At 48.8% G+C, this 19,487-nt stretch overlaps 1 protein-coding gene across 1 annotated transcript; it reads left to right on the top strand.

Annotated features, from left to right (window-relative positions):
• Window positions 1-1,270: 1,270 nt before the first annotated feature.
• On the top strand, window positions 1,271-19,110 carry LOC129040281 (aldo-keto reductase family 1 member B1). Its single transcript, XM_054494598.2, has 10 exons — window positions 1,271-2,456; window positions 9,698-9,865; window positions 10,538-10,654; window positions 11,646-11,723; window positions 12,336-12,458; window positions 12,968-13,074; window positions 13,399-13,480; window positions 14,079-14,162; window positions 16,139-16,221; window positions 18,695-19,110. The coding sequence occupies exons 1-10, from the start codon at window positions 2,067-2,069 to the stop codon at window positions 18,735-18,737; spliced, it is 1,275 nt and encodes a 424-aa protein (XP_054350573.2). The 5' UTR covers window positions 1,271-2,066; the 3' UTR covers window positions 18,738-19,110.
• Window positions 19,111-19,487: the final 377 nt, after the last annotated feature.

Here is a 19,487-nt window from a genome sequence, read left to right as displayed (position 1 = left end):
ATTTTTCTCTGTGTCTTTATCATCTTTACTTTTGATGGCTACACCTTATCTCTTGCTATTGTTAGATATTTACAGTTTTACTTTATGTATACAGCATTTTAAAAATACATACACATATGTGTATATCTGTGTGAAGGCCTGGGATAAGGGGAGGCAAGTGCCAAGGACATAAATGTAAGGAAGCTCCTACCTTCTGGCATGAAAATTTGCACCTGTGTACCTCATTTGTCTTACCTTGGTCCCAGCCCAGCCCTATACCTAGTGTGTGTGTGTGTGTGTGTGTGTGTGTGTGTGTGTGTGTGTTTTCCTTTTAAATTATTTCCTTGGGAAATAATTCCCATGATGGGAGATTACTGGTTCAGAGCATGTTAAGATTCCAATTACTAGAGTGTTTCTCAGGAGGATTCCATTGAAGGGTTTTTTTCCCTTTTTCAAACAAAATTTTGATATGTATACTTATCAAAAGATGGGAGATCAAAAATCTTGAGATCAAAAATTTTGGTATGTGTACATTTTACAAAGATTACAGAGGCAATGGGGGATGTTAGGGGGCTATCATAATAGCATGTCCCAACTACAGTGCTACTGTTGCTATAGAAATTCCACTGATACAACTTTTCACATTTGCACGGCCCAGCCAAAATATTCTGGGTTTATTTATTTATTTTAGAGACAGGGTCTTGCTATGTTGTCCAGGCTGGTCTCCAACTCCTGGGCTCAAGCAATCATCCCACCTCAGCCTCCTGAGAAGCTGAGACTACAGGTATCACTCCAGCTTTAGACACAGTTATACCTTCATGCAATCAAGCTGTATACTCAATTATTATCAAAACAACAACAAAGCCTCTGATATTGAGTCCATGTCCCTAACAGATGACCCTTCTGTGTGTACCAACCTGGCCACTCAAGGTGTAACATTTTCACAAGACATTAGCTCTTTGGATTTGGACCCAGGAGGTTCAATTGGCAGAGCAACCTCCAAGTCAAGAGGACTCTCATGGAGGAAGGAACTTGCTGTTTTACACAAAGCAAGTTTCCAGCTTCAGGCTCAAGTTCAAATTCTATTACTTGGGGACAAATGAATTTGCCCAGTAGCAACAATTTTTACAAAAGTTACATGGAAAAATATCTGGGCTAGTCTGTTCTGTATAAATTTTTCCAGGAGGGAGCACTTTTAAAGAAAGCACTAAATGGAAAATCACCAGCATGGAGTTTAGAGAGACCTGGTGCTTGAGTCATTACTAGGCAGATGGAGTTCGCAATCTTGCATAATTAGGGGAAAGATTGGAGGGTGATGGAGCAGAAAGAGCAGTTGGGGTGAGGTAGAGTATCATGAAGAGAGGTTGTTGGAAAGAAACCAAAATTGTCTTCAAGGATCTTCAAGTGACTTTTCTTAGGCTAGCTTGGAAAACTGTGTGTTTCTACCTGCCAATTAGGGCTGATCAATTTATTATTTTGTACCTTGTAATTTGAAATACTGGAAGCTACAATATTAGAGTTAACTTTTTCTTCTGTGGGTTTCTGTCTGTTCACTTTTCTTCCTCTAGAGAGTTTTGCTAAGTTACTGTGCTGGAACTTACTGCTTTGATAGAGTCTCACTTTCCAAAGACTGATGAAATTTGTCTTACTGATTCTGAATGGAGAGTCTTACTTTCCAAATTCTTCTGAGAGTTCTGGATCAAGCCCATCAAGGCTTTCTAACCTCAAGAACATCAAAGGATGCTGGCTTTTGGTGGAAGGCTTGCTGAACCACACCTAGTATGCACAGACACAGCTAACAACTAGAGTGGGGTGCAAAGATAGCTCCAGAAGGCTATAAAAAGTCTGGGCAAACCCATATTTTGTGAAGGTGCTTTGCAAAAAGATTGCAAGCCATTTTTCTGGCATGCACCTTTGTCTAAGAACAAAGTGCGGTAAACTATACGTGTAGTCAGTATGATTCACATAGATTAAGGACAAGGTATTCGTCAGATTCCCAAAGAGCATCAAACTGGGGTTGGACAATAGACAAAGGCATTCTTCTGGGCTCTTAATGAAACCAAAACTTATTTCCAGTCTGTGTATTTATGGGATGCCTGTTATTTTCGCTAAAGCATTCGCTTTCCCACGAGATACAGCAGCTGAGGAACTCTTTTCTGCCACGCGGGGCGCGGGCGAGCGATGGGGGCGGAAAAATTCCGGTGCCACTAGGACCTGGCGGAAGAAGCATCCCTGCCGACCCCTGGGGAAGGCTGCCGCGGCACCTCCGGCGCAACCAATCAGAAGGCTCCTTCGCGCAGCGGCGCGCCAACCGCAGGCGCCCTCTCTGCCGACCTCACTGGCTATTTAATGGTACGCGCCGCGGCCAAGGCCGCACCGTGCTGGGCGGGGGTCTGGAGAGCGCAGCAGCCATGGCCAGCCATCTCGTGCTCAACAATGGCGCCAAGATGCCCATCCTGGGGCTGGGTACCTGGAAGGTAGGTGCTTGGGGGGCGCGGGCCCGGGGCTCGCCTCACACTCTCTGCGCGGCCTGTGTCGGCGAAGGACCCGGAGTGACCCTGAGCAGCCTGCGCCGCGGACGCCCGGCGTGCTGGGAGCCACGCGCGGGCTTGCAGGGTCCCCAGCGGGCTGGGGTCTGCCCTGTGGAGACCGGGGGCCTTGGCTCCCGGGGCTGGCCCTGGGTGTCAGGGCAGGCATCCTGCGAGTGGGGTTTGGGAGCAGCTCGCGGGAGCCCCCGCCCCACCGCGGGCAACTCTTGATGGGCGGCCCACCAGTCCGCATTTGGGGTCCGAGCGGGCGCCCCAAGCGGCACAACGCGAGAGGGAGGCGGCGAAAATGGGCTTCGCAGACCGGTGGACCTCGGGCGCAGACAGGGACGTGGAGCCGTCGGCAAGGTGTGGGAGCGCAGCCCCAGCCTCCTTCCCCTCGAGGCACCTGTGGCCCCGTTGCCTTACTTGTAAATGGTTTGTCTCAGTCGTTTCCGTTCTTGCCTCCCTCAGGAATAAGCATCTCAAGCCGGTAGAGGGCAGAGAATTAAATTAGGTGGCTCGAGTTTGCCCGGACCCAGCTGTTAAGAAGGCGCAGTGCGGAGCTCCTCGGCCAGGCGCCGCCTCGGGGTGCCCTGGGTCTGGAACTCGGGAGAAAATCTGGGCACCCCGTAGCCAGTTGATAATTCAGCAGGCGCCAAGGTTAGCATTTTCCCTGGAAAACCTCAACACCACACAGCGTCCCCGAGAAGTGCCTAGCCGGATGAAAATGACAATAGGACATGAAACATCATAGGATATGAAAAATGATAATATGATATGAAAAACCAAAAATAGTAGCCTGATTATCTGAAAATTGAGCAACAAAGGTGGTGGTATGGGAGCTGAGGCAAAACCCAGAATTTTTGACCTACTTCTAAGTATTGCATATTACATTCCACAGCCATAACCTGGGTTTCTCTCTCTGTTTCTGTTTTTGTTGTTTGTTTGTGACAGGGTCTTGTTGCCCAAGTTGGGGTGCAGTGGCACAATCATGGTTCATTGCAGCCTGGAACTCCTGGGCTCAAGTGATCCTCCTGCCTCAGCACTGCGGGTAGCTGGGACTACAGGCGCTCACCACCACACCTGGCTAATCTTTCTTCTTCCCCCCAGAGACAGTCTCCCCTTGTTGCTTAGGGTGATCTCTAATTCCTGGGCTCAAAGCGCTCCTCCCACCTCGCCTCCCAAAGCTACAGGTGTGAACCATCTGGCACGCCCACGTCCCAGGTTTTTCTCTTAAAATTTGAATATGGGCCTGGGCGTTGGATATTTACACACAGACAAGGGAAGAAAACAACAGAAAGAACTGAGTGAACTGTGAGATGTTTGAAATAGGACAGAAGAGTTTACATGTATCCTAAAACCTGCTGTTGAAAATTAGTAAATATAAGGTAAGAAAAAGGTCATTTGCATCAGGGAGAGTGTTTCTTGGCCAGAATGATCAGGGTACGTGATTTGTTTCCTCCGAAAACTCCAGTGGTGTCTCTAAGGGTGTAATTGAATTACAACCATGACACCAAGCTAATTTCCATCTGTTGCATGTTATGCTCTTGGAATGGATGCAGAAGGATGTTTTCTTGGCAATAGCGAATACTTTCTAAGCATGATGCAGCGCACAGATATATACATGTATCTGGAATAAAAATTACTTAACAGTACTTAACCTATGTGGGCTGCATTTCAATATTTTTTTCTATTCCATTTTTCCAAAAATTATTGTCATACCTCCAGAAGCTAGTTATGTGACCCATCATTTGAAAATCACTACTCTAGGGTAAATAAGGAGTAAAAGTTTATTTTTTTTTTTGAGACATGGGCTCAGCATCACCCAGGCTGGAGTGCAGTGGCATGATCATGGTTCACTGTAGCCTTAACCTGTTGAGCTCAAGTAGTCCTCATACCTCAGCCTCCAAGTAGCTGGGACCACAGGTGTGCACCACCACACTCGGGTAGTTTGTTTTTAATTTTTTGTAGAGACAGGTCTCCCTATGTTGTCCAGGCTGAGGAGTAAAAATTTATGAAAGAGGGTTTCAAATTATTCACTTGAGCACTCAATGCCCCAAAAAGCTGTGTATTTGTTTAAGATAACATCACATCATAACATCTGTACATTTAGGTTATGCATTCCAGTAGACAGAGTTCATTGAGAGCTTGGATAATGTCTGCTTCATTCATTACTATTTCTAGCACTTCTCACAGTGCCTGGCAAATATAGTAGTAGGTATCCAAAAGTTATGTGTTGAATTCATATGAAGAAGTAAAACGACTTTAGAGATAGCTGTATGGTGAAAACGCCCACTTGTATTTCTGTGGATGAGGAGATCAGGTTGGTGTAGAATTGTACAGTGGGGGCAGCGGGGAATGGTGGGTCAAACTAATGGTGTAAGGATGGACTTGGAATCAACTTCCTTTTTTTTTTAATGACTTAAAACCTTTCCCTTGGGCCGGGTGCAGTGGCTCATGCCTGTAACCCCAGTACTTTGGGAGGCAGAGGCGGGCAGATCATGAGGTCAGGAGATCGAGACCATCCTGGCTAACACAGTGAAACCCCGTCTCTACTAAAAATACAAAAAATTAGCCCGGCATGGTGGCACGCACCTGTAGTCCCAGCTACTCGGGAGGCTGAGGCAGGAGAATTGCTTGAACCCCAGAGGTGGAGGTTGCAGCGAGCCGAGATCCCGCCACTGCACTCCAGCCTGGGCAATGGAGCAAGACTCCATCTAAAAAAACAACAAAACAAAAAACTTTTCCCTTGTATGTGTGTATGTATTCTTTCACAGATGCTCGACAAAAGATGTGATCCTTTGCCTGTCTTTGTGACAGCTGGAGGAGGCCCTGCAGGCAGGTGCAGTTCCTTGTTCTCCTGGGTCTTCCCATGCCATAGCAGCTGTGTTGTACCTTTCAGACCCTCAGCAGGGCTCTGGTAGTCTCTACTCTTGAAGGTCCTCAAACTCCATTCTCTCCTCAGGTGAGGGTTTCAGGCAGGTGGGGAGACCATCTCTGCCCCAGACTCACGTGGCTTGGACAGGGTTTCTTTCTGGCAGGCTTGCCTTCTACACTGGATAGTAAACAAGGCCACTGGCCAGGCACAGTGGCTTACACCTGTAATCCCAGCACTTTGGAAGGCCAAGGCGGGTGGATCACCTGAGGTCAGGAGTTCGAGATCAGCTGGCCAACATGGTGAAACCCCGTCTCTACTGAAAATACAAAAATTAGCCCGGCATGGTGGTGGGCGCCTGTAATCCCAGCTGCTTGGGAGGCTGGGGCAGGAGAATCACTTGAATCCAGAAGATGGAGGTTGCCATGATCTGAGGTTGTGCCACTGCACTCCAGCCTAGGCAACAAGATAAAAAAAAAAAACTCCGTCTCAGAAACAACAACAACAACAAAAACCCATCATAGCATTGTAAAGCCAGGAAGCTTTTAAAACAGAGATGATATCTGGTGCCCGCCAGTGTGTTGTTACTGATAGTGTTTTTAGTGTAGTTGAAAAATTGTTGAGGGTAAAAGTCATTGTAAGTCTCCTATGTGTGCTCACAGAATACTCCTAGGGCTGAAGGTACAACTATGTTTCTCCATCTTTTGCCGTGATCACTACCTCCCTCCCACCTAGGAACCTTGTGAGACTGTTTTTTCCCCTAATTTGCCCCAAAATAAAATTGTAATATCACAGATAATATTGTACTTCTGCTTATGGCCAGTAGCCTTCTAGAGGGTCACAAGCCATTCTATAAGCTGAGGGGGTTTTTTTGCCCCAAAGAACTAATTTTTGTCTCTTTGGGGACAATAGCACCCACTTTGAGAATGCATGAGGTAAAAGAAAATGTGCCAGGAAAGACTTGCTCCACCTTCCCCAAGTGGGGTAAGCTTGTGATGGCCCAAGATCCTTGGATGGGGTGAGGGTTGAGGTGCTGTGGGCATGGAGGTAACACAGGAGCCAGATTTACTGTTCACTTCCCTGGTGTCTCTAAAGCCCCCATCTCCTCCTCTTCAAGACCAAAGACATTTAAATAAGCCCTGCCCCTACAGGGTTAGTCCTGGTCCATCCACATCTCAACTAGTTGGAAACAGCAGTGTCTTAGAATTTGGGACAAATTGATTAAAATAGAACAGGAGGAAGTTAATTTCTGCTGCCAAACCTGATTCTGAGTGATCGTTTCCTGTTCCTTGCTCCAGGATTATCAGCACACCATTCTCATGCTTCCTACTCAGGACGATTTCTTTACCCAAAGTGAAGTTTCTTTGCCCCCTCCCCCTATCATTTCAGTAGTAACACCTGCTAACTAGAGAACATTTCAAAAACGAAAAGAGTTCCCTCTTCCCAGAGATCCCCGTGGTTAATATTGCAAAATATCCAATCTCTGAGATACTTTGGTTTTACCATAAACACTGTCCTGTGACCGTCTTCCTGTTTAGCACTGTGGCTTGCTTTTTGACTTGCAGAGGGAAGAGAGGGAGGGGTATCTTGAAGTAACTAGCAAGACCTGTAAGCAAAAGGGAAGAAGACTAGGTTTTAAAAGGAGTGTTGTGTGTATCTGTGTAGGAGGGAGACACTGATTTTAGTTATCAGTGTCTCAGAGTTGATATTAGCCGGCTGGTGTTATCAAAGGAGGAAGTAGGACTGCTGTCTTGAAGAGGTGGTGGAGGACTCAAGGGCAGAGGCTTCTCACTGCCATCACTTGGTGCCATCAGCCCAGAGCATTGCAAAGTCACTGCCCAACGTAGAGCTTTGCAGAGCCAGAAGTTCCAGGAGGAATGGGCATGCATGGCTTTGCCCATCAAGGGCACACAGATTAGTGGCAGGATCGGGTTAGAAACATGTAGGATTTGTATGATTGCGCTGTAATTGGAGTGTTTCATATACTGCATTTCTACAGCTCTCATCAGTAATGGCTGTGCCTGGATGCCACCCAGCATGTTTTCATAGTTTACCTTCTTTTTAGAAGTCAATCTGGACCCCTCCTTCTGTTTGCATTTTCTCTTTGTTGACATCCTGTGATGTTGTCATCCTGTGTTGGCATTCCGAAGTTTAGTGAATGGTTTCTCACCATAGCTTAAGTTGGCTGCTTCATTTTTCATAAGGCAAATTAGTTTCTCTGAGGGAAGGGCTGTACATTGAGATTATTAACATAGAATGTGGTTGTGGATCCTCGTACATTTTCATTGCAGAGGTGACTTTTTCCCTCCAGCACCTTTGATCAGCCTCCCAGCACACATCTCCAGCGATTGGCACATATCCAAGGAATGATCAGCAGCTTCTTCATGACCTCTTGCAGTCATTGCTGTCTTTTACTTTAGAAAAACCTCTCACAACTTTTTTTTTCATTTCGTGCCAACGCAACCTTGATTATCCTAGTCTGTGCTCTTTTGGTTCCAAAGAACTGAAAAACCACTTTAATCTTAAGCAGGAAAAAAAAAAGTGTGTTTGGGGTGGGGATTGATTGATTTCCCAAACAACAGCCGCTGACATTAGGTGTCTGAGATTCAGGGTTGTAAATGTTGTCACCAGGATTCGGCCTCCCTCCGCTTTCCTCCAGCAGCTTCAGGCTGACATTCTCCCAGCTCAATGACCCCAGCAGAAACAGGGCTGGTCTCAGTGGTTCCAATTCAAGTGCAAAGATTGAGTCTCATGGCCTGGATTGAGTCATGTTCCTGTCCCCACACCAGTTGCATGGCAGGCGGTGTGTGGCTAGGCCGAGCCTGCGGAGTGTGCCCTCAGCAGCTCCTCAGAGAAAAATCAATCAAGGCGCCATCAAGCCTGGAGAAAGTACAATGTGTCCTGGGCAGTTTGCTGCCTGGGCCCCAGTTGTCCTTTCTGGGGTAGGGATGTCCTCTGCTTTCCCTGCTCTCATCAGTGGTGGTTGTGCCCGGACACCACTCAGAGCCTGTGGTAAGGCATTCTTTCTAGAAATTGAGATTCTCTGTTCCTTCAACCGTGCAGAGTGGGGAAGGCTGCAAGAGTAGCTTCTGAGGTCCTCCAGTCAAATAAGAGGTCTCCAGGTCCTCTGAAGGTCACCTCTTAACCCACACCTTCGATGAGCATCCCCACGCTGCCTCGCTGGTCCCTCTGAGGTGGAGAGTGAGCTCCATGCTAACAGGCTCTGGTAATGGGCTTGTTCAACTGGGCCCCTTTCTTCCCCAAAGCCTGTTGAAAATAGCTGATGTCAAAACACAGATGTCTGCAGCTGCTATGGCCCTGGGGGGCTTTTCTTTTCATTTGTTTCTACCCCAGCTCTCCAAAGGAATGTGCTCTGTTCATTCAACAGCCCGCTGCACATGTTTATTGCTCAGCTCTGTGATCATAGCAGGATAGTGAAAATTGGGGGATACGTGTCCATGCAGCCTGTCTGGGTGCCAGTGATGCGCGATGCCATATAGGCACTTCCTCCTCCTCCTCAGTAGCCAGGCTCCCCACAGCTGTTCTGGTCACTCAGATGGTCAGGTGGCTTGGCCATGGACACCCATTTAGTCATTTTGCTGGGTCAGCCACTAACCATTTGGTGATCTTTGGTGATCCACATTCCCCCTTGTTTCCCTTTAACTCATTTCTCTCTGCTAATATCTCTGAGGGGCCATCTCTCGTGTCTCCACCCCTTGAAGCAGATCCTCATACAGTGAGAATTGACACATGGGCCTTTGAATAAACATCGGTGACGTGCTTGACTTCATGATAATCTCCCAGAACCACTTGAAAACAAGCGATTGCCGGTATCAGAAGCCATGCATGAAAAGAGAGCGTAAGGGGCAGGCATTCGCTGGCTGAACTGGGGAGCCAAATGGGAATTGGGGTCCATAGGACATCTGTTTTTGAAATATTTTGAGATATTTGAAGGAAATGGTTTCCCTTACTATCAGCATTCAGAGTGTGGGGAAATGTTTTTAATACAGTGATTTGCAAATCCGTGGATGTGAAGAAGCAAGAAAATGAGATGGCTTCAGCATATCTTTTAAAAGTGATCTGACCTGAGCTTAAATGGCTGTCAGATTCTCCTACAGGGCAATGCTGTGTGGCCTTTCACTTCCATCCCCCGCATCTGAGGCTGGTAGTCCAGAATGCTGCTGAGGAAGTGCACCTGGTCTGTCTTTGCTGAACAAAGTGGCAGGCTGGTCAGCAGGGATCGGCGGCTGCCACTGCCCCTCCTCCTTGCTGTGGAAACTGCATTCTGCGGGGCTCATGTTCGTTCTCCTTTCAGTCCCCTCCAGGGCAGGTTACTGAGGCCGTGAAGGTGGCCATTGACGTCGGGTACCGCCACATCGACTGTGCCCATGTGTACCAGAATGAGAATGAGGTGGGGGTGGCCATTCAGGAGAAGCTCAGGGAGCAGGTGGTGAAGCGTGAGGAGCTCTTCATCGTCAGCAAGGTATCGTTCCGCGGTGGGGCTGGAAGGGGCTCTCGGTCCCATCATCTGTTGGTGCATCAGCCCAAAGCCAAGTCCACACTCAATACAGCTACACTTTTCACTGATGAGCGATTCTTCCAGGGGAAACATGTCACCCATGGCCATACAAGGCTCCAGAGCTTGCCCATCCTTGGCTCTCTGTTGAACGGTCATTCCATCTGGGCCCATTGCTTACAGTCCCGTGCTGATGAGGCTGAGGCTGTGGATTGGCCCTCCCTCTCCAGGGAGTCACTTTCAAGGATGGAACTTGGTTCCCATCTGCAAACTGAATCTCCAATGCTGGCCACTGTCTTTGACCTGAGATACTGATGCACAAAGGACATGAGGCAGGAGGATGGGGCTGGCTCCACAAACACCAGCCCGGACGGAAAGTTTCGAGAGTTCTTGCTTAGGCCTAGGGCAGGCTGGCCAATCTGTCCATTCCATTTTGTGTCCTCTGTTTGGTCCTTGTAAGAGGTCTCTGTGACCTGGTCATCCTGCCTGCCTTTGGAAAGTTAGGATCCAGTACGCAGTGGAAATGCCCTCACAACCATTCACAGCATCATGGTGAAACAAATGGGTTTTGGGGAGAGGAGACTGCTCTGTCTTTCCTTGTGGCCGGCAATGATGACATGTGCCCTCTCGCTGGCTTAGCTGTGGTGCACGTACCATGAGAAGGGCCTGGTGAAAGGAGCCTGCCAGAAGACACTCAGCGACCTGAAGCTGGACTACCTGGACCTCTACCTTATTCACTGGCCGACTGGCTTTAAGGTATGGGATGCCTGGTGCAGACCAGGTCCCTTGGGGCTCAGGTGTAACCTGTGGTGTGTTTTGGGCTCTCTTAGCAGGTTACGTGTGGGTGACTTTCTGTTCTTGCTGCTCAAGGTATAGCCAGTGGACCATCAGCACTGGCGTCACCTGGGAGCGTCTTAGAAATCACAGTCTCGGGCCCCACCCAGGCCATTTGAATCCGCACCAGCGGTGACTAATACGCACACTTCTTCGAAGTTTGAGGAGCACTGCTCTTTGCCAGTTGGTAGTTGTGCAATTTAAAACTGTCAGCAAACACGGCTGCTATCTGTAGTGTACACAGCTATGAGGCACGGTCAGCCCTGGCCGTCCCCTCCAGGCACATGCACACACACAACCCCCACACACATATGAGTCCCTACCCACGTTCTACATGCATACCCTATCCTGTGGAGGCCCGGTAAATATTTGCAGTCTGGTTCTTTGCACAAGAAGAACTTGAGAGTTATTTTGTCTTTTGCCTTTTTTCTAGCCACTGCCTCAGTTTTCTGCTGTGAGCCAGGTTCAAAGTGTGGGTTTAGCTTTATCCCGTAGCCCTGTTTTATTGCACCACAGCATGTCAGGGCTGAAGGGACTTGACTTTTATCTTTTGATTTTAGGGGTAAGCTGGGGAGGCTGGGCCAGGTGGTAGTTTTATAGGCCAGTGACCCGCCAGGCCTTGGGCCCTGTGAGTCCTTGTCTTGAGTCCTTCCTGTATCCACGCATTGCAGTCAGTGGCGGGGCTAATCTCTGTGGCCAGGTAGTGTCCATGTCTCCATCTGACAGTCTCAGCTCCAGCCCGTTTGATAGAGAAGTGTTGGCTATCTGCCTATTTCCTTTTCATAGTGGCACACAGATTGTCCCTAGCCAGCTGTGGTGGTTTAGAATTGTTTTAGATGCCAGCTTCCCCCAGCAGGTCTGTGAAGGACTATTATTGACTGTTTTGTTTGTTTGTTTTTTATTGTAATGACAGCCTGGGAAGGAATTTTTCCCACTGGATGAGTCAGGCAGTGTGGTTCCCAGTGACACCAACATTCTGGACACGTGGGCGGTAAGACAGCCCCTGGTTTGACCTTGTTTTCATGACTGGTTCCCTCTTCTTTTTAGGAGCAATCTGCCTGCCATTTCTCACATTGCATTGTGTTATTCTGTCCCTGTTGTTTGCTCTTCTTTCCTTTTTTTTTTTTTTTTTTTTTGAGATGGGGTCTCCCTCTGTTGCCCAGGCTGGAGTGCAGTAGCACAATCTCGGCTCACTGCAAGCTCCACCTCCTGGGTTCACGCCATTCTCCTGCCTCAGCCTCCTGAGTAGCTGGGACTACAGGTGCCCGCCACCACACCCGGCTAATATTTTTGTATTTTTAGTAGAGACGGGGTTTCACCGTGTTAGCCAGGATGGTCTCGATCTCGTGACCTCGTGATTCACCCGCCTCAGCCTCCCAAAGTGCTGGGATTACAGGCGTGAGCCACCGCGCCCGGCCTGTTTGCTCTTCTTATCTCATTAAAGCCAGCCCGGCTTTCGTCTTACTGTCTCTTAGCTTCTGAAAGGTCTAATTCACTGGCACTGAAGAGTGAGGGCAGGACCCGTTAAACTGGTGCAAACGACACTTCTGATCCTGTCCTTTCTGGGCTCGTTTCTGCACCACACAGACACTTTTCTCTGTAGGCCATGGAAGAGCTGGTGGATGAAGGGCTGGTGAAAGCTATTGGCATCTCCAACTTCAACCATCTCCAGGTGGAGACGATCTTAAACAAACCTGGCTTAAAGTATAATCCTGCAGTTAACCAGGTAAACATCTCCCAAGGACACTGGCGTTGCAACGATGCTGTTTTACTGTCTGATGCTGGTAGGGATTTCTCGTCCACCTCACCCAGCAAGTGGCCAGGAGGCAGCTCCTGGGTGTTGGCAGAGTCCTGAGTTATGATTCAGCATGATACAGCACATCTGGGAGAGGAAACTTACAGGAAAGAAAGGGTTTGGGCCTGGCTTGTGACGATTTGGGGTCTGACAAAGAGGCAGCCATGAGATCCTCAGATCTGTGATAGTTGATAAGTGGCTAAAGCCAAGAAAACCCTCTAGGGCCCATGAGAACATCTATAATAAGATGATAATAATAATAACACCAAGGATACTACCTGAGAACTGTAGGAAGTTACAGCTTATCTGGGAAATAGGGTGTTTGTTATACATAGTTTTCTGTATGGGGTGGGGAGGGACTTTAGCATAGGAAGCTTCATCTGTGTCATATCAGCATGTAGCCACAGTGCTCCCATCAGCTCTTGTTTTTGCATTTGCAGATTGAGTGCCACCCATATCTCACTCAGGAGAAGTTAATCCAGTACTGCCAGTCCAAAGGCATCGTGGTGACCGCCTACAGCCCCCTCGGCTCTCCTGACAGGCCCTGGTGAGCTTCCCACAGGCTCACGCTCCCATGTCACTTGGTGAAGATTAGAAAAGACTAAAAAGAACAATTCAGCCTCAAGGAAGATGTTTCTGGGGCTGATCTGCAAAACTTCCCCTGAGCCTCTTGCTGGTTTTCCCGGAAGGGTTGGAGTTTCTAGTAGCAAGACACCACTCTTTTTCCAAAGGGTTGGGGGTTCTTAACCCAGCTCTGAGGAGGAGACTGGTGGCTGCCCTCTGAGGTTGATGGGAGGATTAGGGTTGGGGTTTCTGGCTGCCATGAGTGGTAGCCATGATGGTGTGACCTGGACTGTCTTTCTATCCTCAGGGCCAAGCCCGAGGACCCTTCCCTCCTGGAGGATCCCAGGATCAAAGCGATCGCAGCCAAGCACAATAAAACTACAGCCCAGGTACAGCCACTTCAGGTGTTCCTGACTGTCCACAACTGCCTTCATTCCTGATAGTCCTGTTAGCCAAGAGGAGGAAGTGACTGAGCCTGTTACACCCTCACAGGAAGTATGGTTAGGGGTCCTCAAGTGCAGAGTGGAAAGGGCACAGATCGGGGCTTTAGAAGACTCTGGCATGGGCTCTTAGAGTAATAGTGCCTGTCCCCACTACTGCAAGGGTGACTGCCACGAGGGCCAGCACTTGTTCATTGATGTGGAAGCTCATCTGTACAAATGTAAGAGCTCTTAGCCGTGCAGGGAATGTTCCTTCTCCTGAGTGGTAGTATGCATTTCTAGCCAGTGGAGGGCCTCATGTGGTCTCATGATACGCCTGAGACACTGAAGCGTGTGGCACAGTGGCTAGCGCAGGACTCTGGAGTCAGATCTGGACCTGAATGTGTCGCCTACCTGTTGCTAGCTGTGACCTGACATCTTGGAGCCCCTCTCTGATCACCTGTGGAGTTCTAGCACGTCCTTCTGTAGGTTGTGTGTGTGAGAGACTGAGATGATGGGTGCGAGTGCCTGGCATGTATACACACTCACTGTCTCCCTGGGCTCACAGGTCCTGATCCGGTTCCCCATGCAGAGGAACTTGGTGGTGATCCCCAAGTCTGTGACACCAGAACGCATTGCTGAGAACTTTAAGGTAAGATCTTGGCTGGTCAGGCCTGGCCCTCCTCCATGGAGTGGGGGATGGGGGAGGCCTCTCATCCTATCCCTGGAGTGTCATCTGTGGGATCCCCACCATCCTCTTTTCTGAGGCCAGGGAGCTGTGGCGAGCAAGCCATAGATTGAGACAGACACCTCACCAGTGGAGCTGTGTGCAGGGGCAGGCCTTGGGCCTCCAGGGCCCCGTGCTGTGCACGCACACACCTACACCTTTGCTCAGGCCCTTCAACCACACCGAGAGGTTACCCGGGGAGAATCTCGCTCTTGAGCTTCACTGCCTGGACCTGCCCTGCACTGGAGCTCTGTTAGCTACCAGCTGCATAACCTTGGGCAAGTCACTTAACTGCTCGATGCCTCAGCTTCCCTATCTATAAAATAATATCCATTTTGAGGGTTGTTATGAAGATTAAGTGATGCATCAAAGCACTTCACATGGTGCTTAATACCTTAGTAAGTGATCGAGAAATGTTGCTGTGCTGATAAGTCCAGGGACTGCAAAGGACCCTCTGGGCCATTTAGTTCACTCACCAGCTCTGCAAGGAGTTCGTGTGATGATGGGCAGAGCCTAGACGTGTGTCAGGACTCTGGCGAAGCGCTCAGTGTGGCAGCTGGAGCAGCTCAGGCTACTTGGCACCACCTCCCTCCCTGCCTGCCCTTGCAGCATTGGTGGCGGGGGTGTGGGGGAGGGGGGCATGCCCAAAGGAGAGCAGCTCAGGGGAGTCCTGATGGCCCAAGAGCCTCTGTTCTCACTGAGCAAAGTGGCTCTGCCAGGGATGCTCTATCTTTATCCAAGATCTGTGCCGAGCGCAGCACAGCCATGGGCCTGGGGCTCTTGGGCAGGCCCCGGCTCAGGTGAGCAGCTGATTTTGCCCAATTCCACTGCCCAGAGGCTGTGGCCATAGTGCCTCATCCCTGTCTCACAGGTGACAGGTGGCAGAGTGATCCCTGAAGAGGGAAGTGGAGCTCATTGTTTAGTAGAGGAGACATTTTTCTTCTTACGTGCAGGTAGATGTTCTAAGTACCAAGATAAAATGGCAAAACAGTGGCCACTGAGGGAAAGGCATATCCCACCAGAGATGCATCGTTTGTTTCATATTTTATTTTTTAAGGAATTAGGAAAGAGAAAATAAATGATTAATCTCAAAATGCTAACCTAATTATTTTATTTTTGCATCTTACTGTATAGCTTTTGCACATTTTTCTGTGATCATAATCACAGAGCCTGTAGCAGACTCTCTTTCTGCACATTCTGTGATCATCTGAAGCTAAGAGCCCTTCGGCTCTGGGAGTGTGTGTCAGCCTCTTGTGGGTCTCACCCAGTGGTGCCTACCTGCCTCCCTCCCAGCCTCCATGCCAGCTGAGTTCTGTACCGTCTGCTGTCTTCATGCAGGTGGTTCTCTTCTCCCAGTATACCTTTCTTGCCCTCTGTGTCAAAACCTTATACTTCTTAGGCCATGTCAAATACCATCTCCTCTTCAGCTGTGGTTGTTCAGTTTCCCAGCTGGAATCCATTTGGAATACCTCTGCCCTTCCTGTGCTCTGTTGAGTGTCTTATACAGTGTGTGATTAGTTATTTGTATTACAGTTGTAGAAATACCTCTGCCCTTTGTTTGCTTCCTAAAATAGAGACAAAGACACATCTTACCCATGATTGTATTCCTCACTGCAGCTTATCACAATAGAAGTGCTCAGTAGTGTTTTTTGAAATGAAATAAAATGTATCATTTCCCTGGGAGGTTCTGGAAAGGAAGGACTGTTTCCATCGTTCCATATATTATCTAGCCCAACATGCACATTCCCTGAATACTAATATATCAGCTTTTCCTAAGTTCAGTTTATCTTATCGCTCCTCTCTGCTCAAAGCCATGGAAGACATCTCCTGGGTCCTGCATAAGTATTTTGTCTTTTATTTTTATTTGCAGAGCTTACTGGATTTTTTTGTTTGTTTTTTAGGTCTTTGATTTTGAACTGAGCAGCCAGGATATGACCACCTTACTCAGCTACAACAGGAACTGGAGGGTCTGTGCCTTGTTGAGGTGAGTGAGCCCCAGCGTGAGGAGCAGTTCCCAGGAGATACTCAGATGCTGCAGAGCAAGAGTGATCCCTGCAGGCCTCAGCGCCTATGTGCTCTCATCACAGCTGTTCTTGCTTTGCGCATTACCTTGCTTTCTCAGCCACATGACCTGCATCAGCTGAACTGCATGGAGCCAAGATGCCAAGAGATCTGCTCTTGATATCTTCTTCCAGCCCTGGGGCATTGTTGGCCTGGCCTGAAGTAACTACGTATTTTGGCTTTCCATTTAATTTTTAAATCCTAGTGGTTCATCTGAAACTAGGTGATCCCAGGTGACCCTGGATCAAACTCTGGAAGAATTTGCCTGTGACTTTTTGTCTTAATGACCCTAATGAAAGGGGTTTGGTCGGGAGCCCCTGGGGCTGAGGTTTGAGACAGTCCCAGCTCTGACCCTGGTAAGCCACATGGCTCCGAAACAGGCCCTCCCTCTGAGCAGCAGGCACCTCAGTTCCTCCAGCCACACATCCTCTGGTTCTGTTTCTTCTGCATGGTAGTTTGGAAGGAGCTGCCTAGGAAGGTTTTCTGTGGGGTTTTCTCTTTTCCTACCATTTCAATAACTAGGTGATGCATGTAACTCGCTTTCTGCTTTCAAGAAGGAACTTCTCATTTTGCAGTGGAGACTGAGACCCTGTTTCTCTCTCACTACCCTTATTCTTGTCTGAGCTCTGTGTTTCCACACTCAGTACTTCCTCTTCTAAGCAAAATTTGAACATTCCCTAAGATGGGGTGGGCTACCAGTTTTCCCTTTCCAGCATCTGTCCCCTCTCCCTCCCCAGAGTTTGCACTGCTGCTGGCTTCAGCCACCGCCCCAGGCAGATGTTTGCCCAGTCTGCGTCCTGGACAATAACTCTGCCCTGCTTCAGGCATGTGTGTGCCTGGCGAGCCTGCTGCTGCCACACTGTGGCCTCACACTCAAAATAGGCCGCAAACAGAGCATGTCACAGGCAGCCCCAGGCCGGTGCCCTTTCAGACATCTCTGTTAATGCTACTTAGCCTTAGACATTAAAATCATTTTTGGATCTAGTGGACAAGGAGGAGAGGAGTGAATCAGTCACCAAGCTACATTTGTTCTCCTTTCAGAATCTCTCCCATTCATCCGTCTTCCTTTTCCCCTCCCACTTGAGACAGAGTGGATTGAACCTCTCAGGGCTGAGGAACCACAGTGGTTTTCTCATTGCTCCCTTTACAGTTAGACTCCTCTGCCTTCCAGTATTGTGCTAGAAACTTCTGTTTGATTATCCTGTTGCGTGGCGGTGAGTGGGAGGAAGAGGCTAGCCCTGACATGCCCAGGTCTCCTAGGGAGTTTTCTCTAACTACACACATGCCACCCCTCTGGCAGAGAATGCCTTACTGAGCCTGACCTGCTGATGTCAGTGTCACTCTCTGTGGGTATACAAAAAAGGCAGACCATGGAGAACTTTTGAATAAGAATTACAGACTGTAAGCACCCAGCTCAGATTACATAACTCTGGCCTTACATGAGCTGCCCAGCCATCTGTCCAGCGTTCCTGCCTTTATGTTCCTAGCACAGCCATTGGCCCTACTAGATGGACAGTGAGTGAGCCTTGACAAACACGTCTGCACCTGTGCTCCCTGCCCTGTGCCCCCTGCCCTGTGCTCCCTGCCCTGTGCTCCCTGCCCTGTTTCCAATATAAAATCGCCAACCATTGATTGGGCTCACTTCAGCCCCCACTGATACAAGGAGGCTCCCTCTGTCCTCAGAGCACTTGCTGTTGCTTCTCTTATCCTTTGAGATTCAGTCACATACAGACTTTTAACATCCCTTTTTTTTTTGAAATGGGCTCTTACTCTGTCACCCAGGCTGGAATGTAATGGCATGATCACAGCTCATTGCAGCCTTGACCTCCTGGGCTCAAACGATCCTCCCACCTCAGCCTCCTAAGGAGCTGGGGCCATAGGCATGCACCACCATGCCTGGTTAATTTAAAAAAATTTTTTGTTAAGATGGAAATCTTGCTGTGTTGCCCAGGCTAGTCACAAACCCCTAGCCTCAAGTGATCCTCTCGCTTCAGCCTGGGATTACAGGCGTGAGCCACTGTGTCTGGCCTACCTTCTCATATTATTACACAAGATGTTTTAAGACCACAAAATGCTGTCTGGTCCTGCCAGCTAGACTGAGTTACTGGAAGGCAGAAATCGTGTTGCCGTTCTGCACAGCCCAGGCACAGTGCTGGGCACATGGGGAGGGTGGTGTCCCTCACACGTGTTGCTTGATGACAGTAGTGGTAGAGGGGTCTGGAGGGTGAGTTGCTTCCCCCAGCTGCAGAACCATCATCTGCACACTCAGAACTAGTTTGTTGCCTCTGAGGTTCTATTTTGTTTCTTCAGTGAGACACATCATTTCTCTGTTGGGAGTTGGGTATAGTCAAAATCACCTCTTCAAAAAGCAACTGTTTTCTCCTTTCTCCTGACAGCTGTACTTCCCACAAGGATTACCCCTTCCATGAAGAGTTTTGAAGCTATGGATGCCTGCTCGTCCCCAAGTGACCTATACCTGTGTTTCCTGCCTCATTTTTTTCCTTGCAAATGTAGTATGGCCTGTGTCACTCAGCAGTGGGACAGCAACCTTGTAGAGTGGCCAGCGAGGGCGTGTCTAGCTTGATGTTGGATCTCAAGAGCCCTGTCAGTAGAGTAGAAGTCTCTTCCAGTTTGCTTTGCCCTTCTTTCTACCCTGCTGGGGAAAGTACAGCCTGAATACCCTTTTCTGACCAAAGAGAAGCAAAATCTACCAGGTCAAAATAGTGCCACTAACAGTTGAGTTTTGACTGCTTGGAACTGTAACCCTTTCAGCAAGACTTCTCTTTGCCTCAAATAAAAAGTGCTTTTGTGAGCTTGGTTTTGTGAGCTTTGGTTTTTTAAAACAATAGCAACCTTCTATCTCACTTTGAACCATCACTCTCCAGATACCCATAAAGCAGGCCAGTCAGTGATGCAAAAGGAGTGAGGACTTGACTTTTCTACACGTCCTCAACTGCAAGTTGGGGGCCCCTCACCCCAGTACTTTACCCATTTAGCTTTAGGATTGTGGGTCTCATCCTGGCTGCACACCGGGTCACCTTTGGGGGCTTTAAGGCTGGTGATGTCTGGATCTCGCCCTGGAGGCTGATCTGATTGGGCTGTGGCCAGGACAGCAGGAGTGTACAGGTTCTCCAAGTGATTCCAGGGTGCAGCCAAGGCTGAGCCACAGCTTTAGGGTAAACCCATGTT

This window comes from Pongo pygmaeus, chromosome 6, assembly GCF_028885625.2.
Source record: "Pongo pygmaeus isolate AG05252 chromosome 6, NHGRI_mPonPyg2-v2.0_pri, whole genome shotgun sequence".
NCBI classification, from domain to species: domain Eukaryota; kingdom Metazoa; phylum Chordata; class Mammalia; order Primates; family Hominidae; genus Pongo; species Pongo pygmaeus.
The sequence above is the reverse complement of the archived record's forward strand: the minus strand, read 5'-3'. Positions and strand labels throughout refer to the sequence as shown.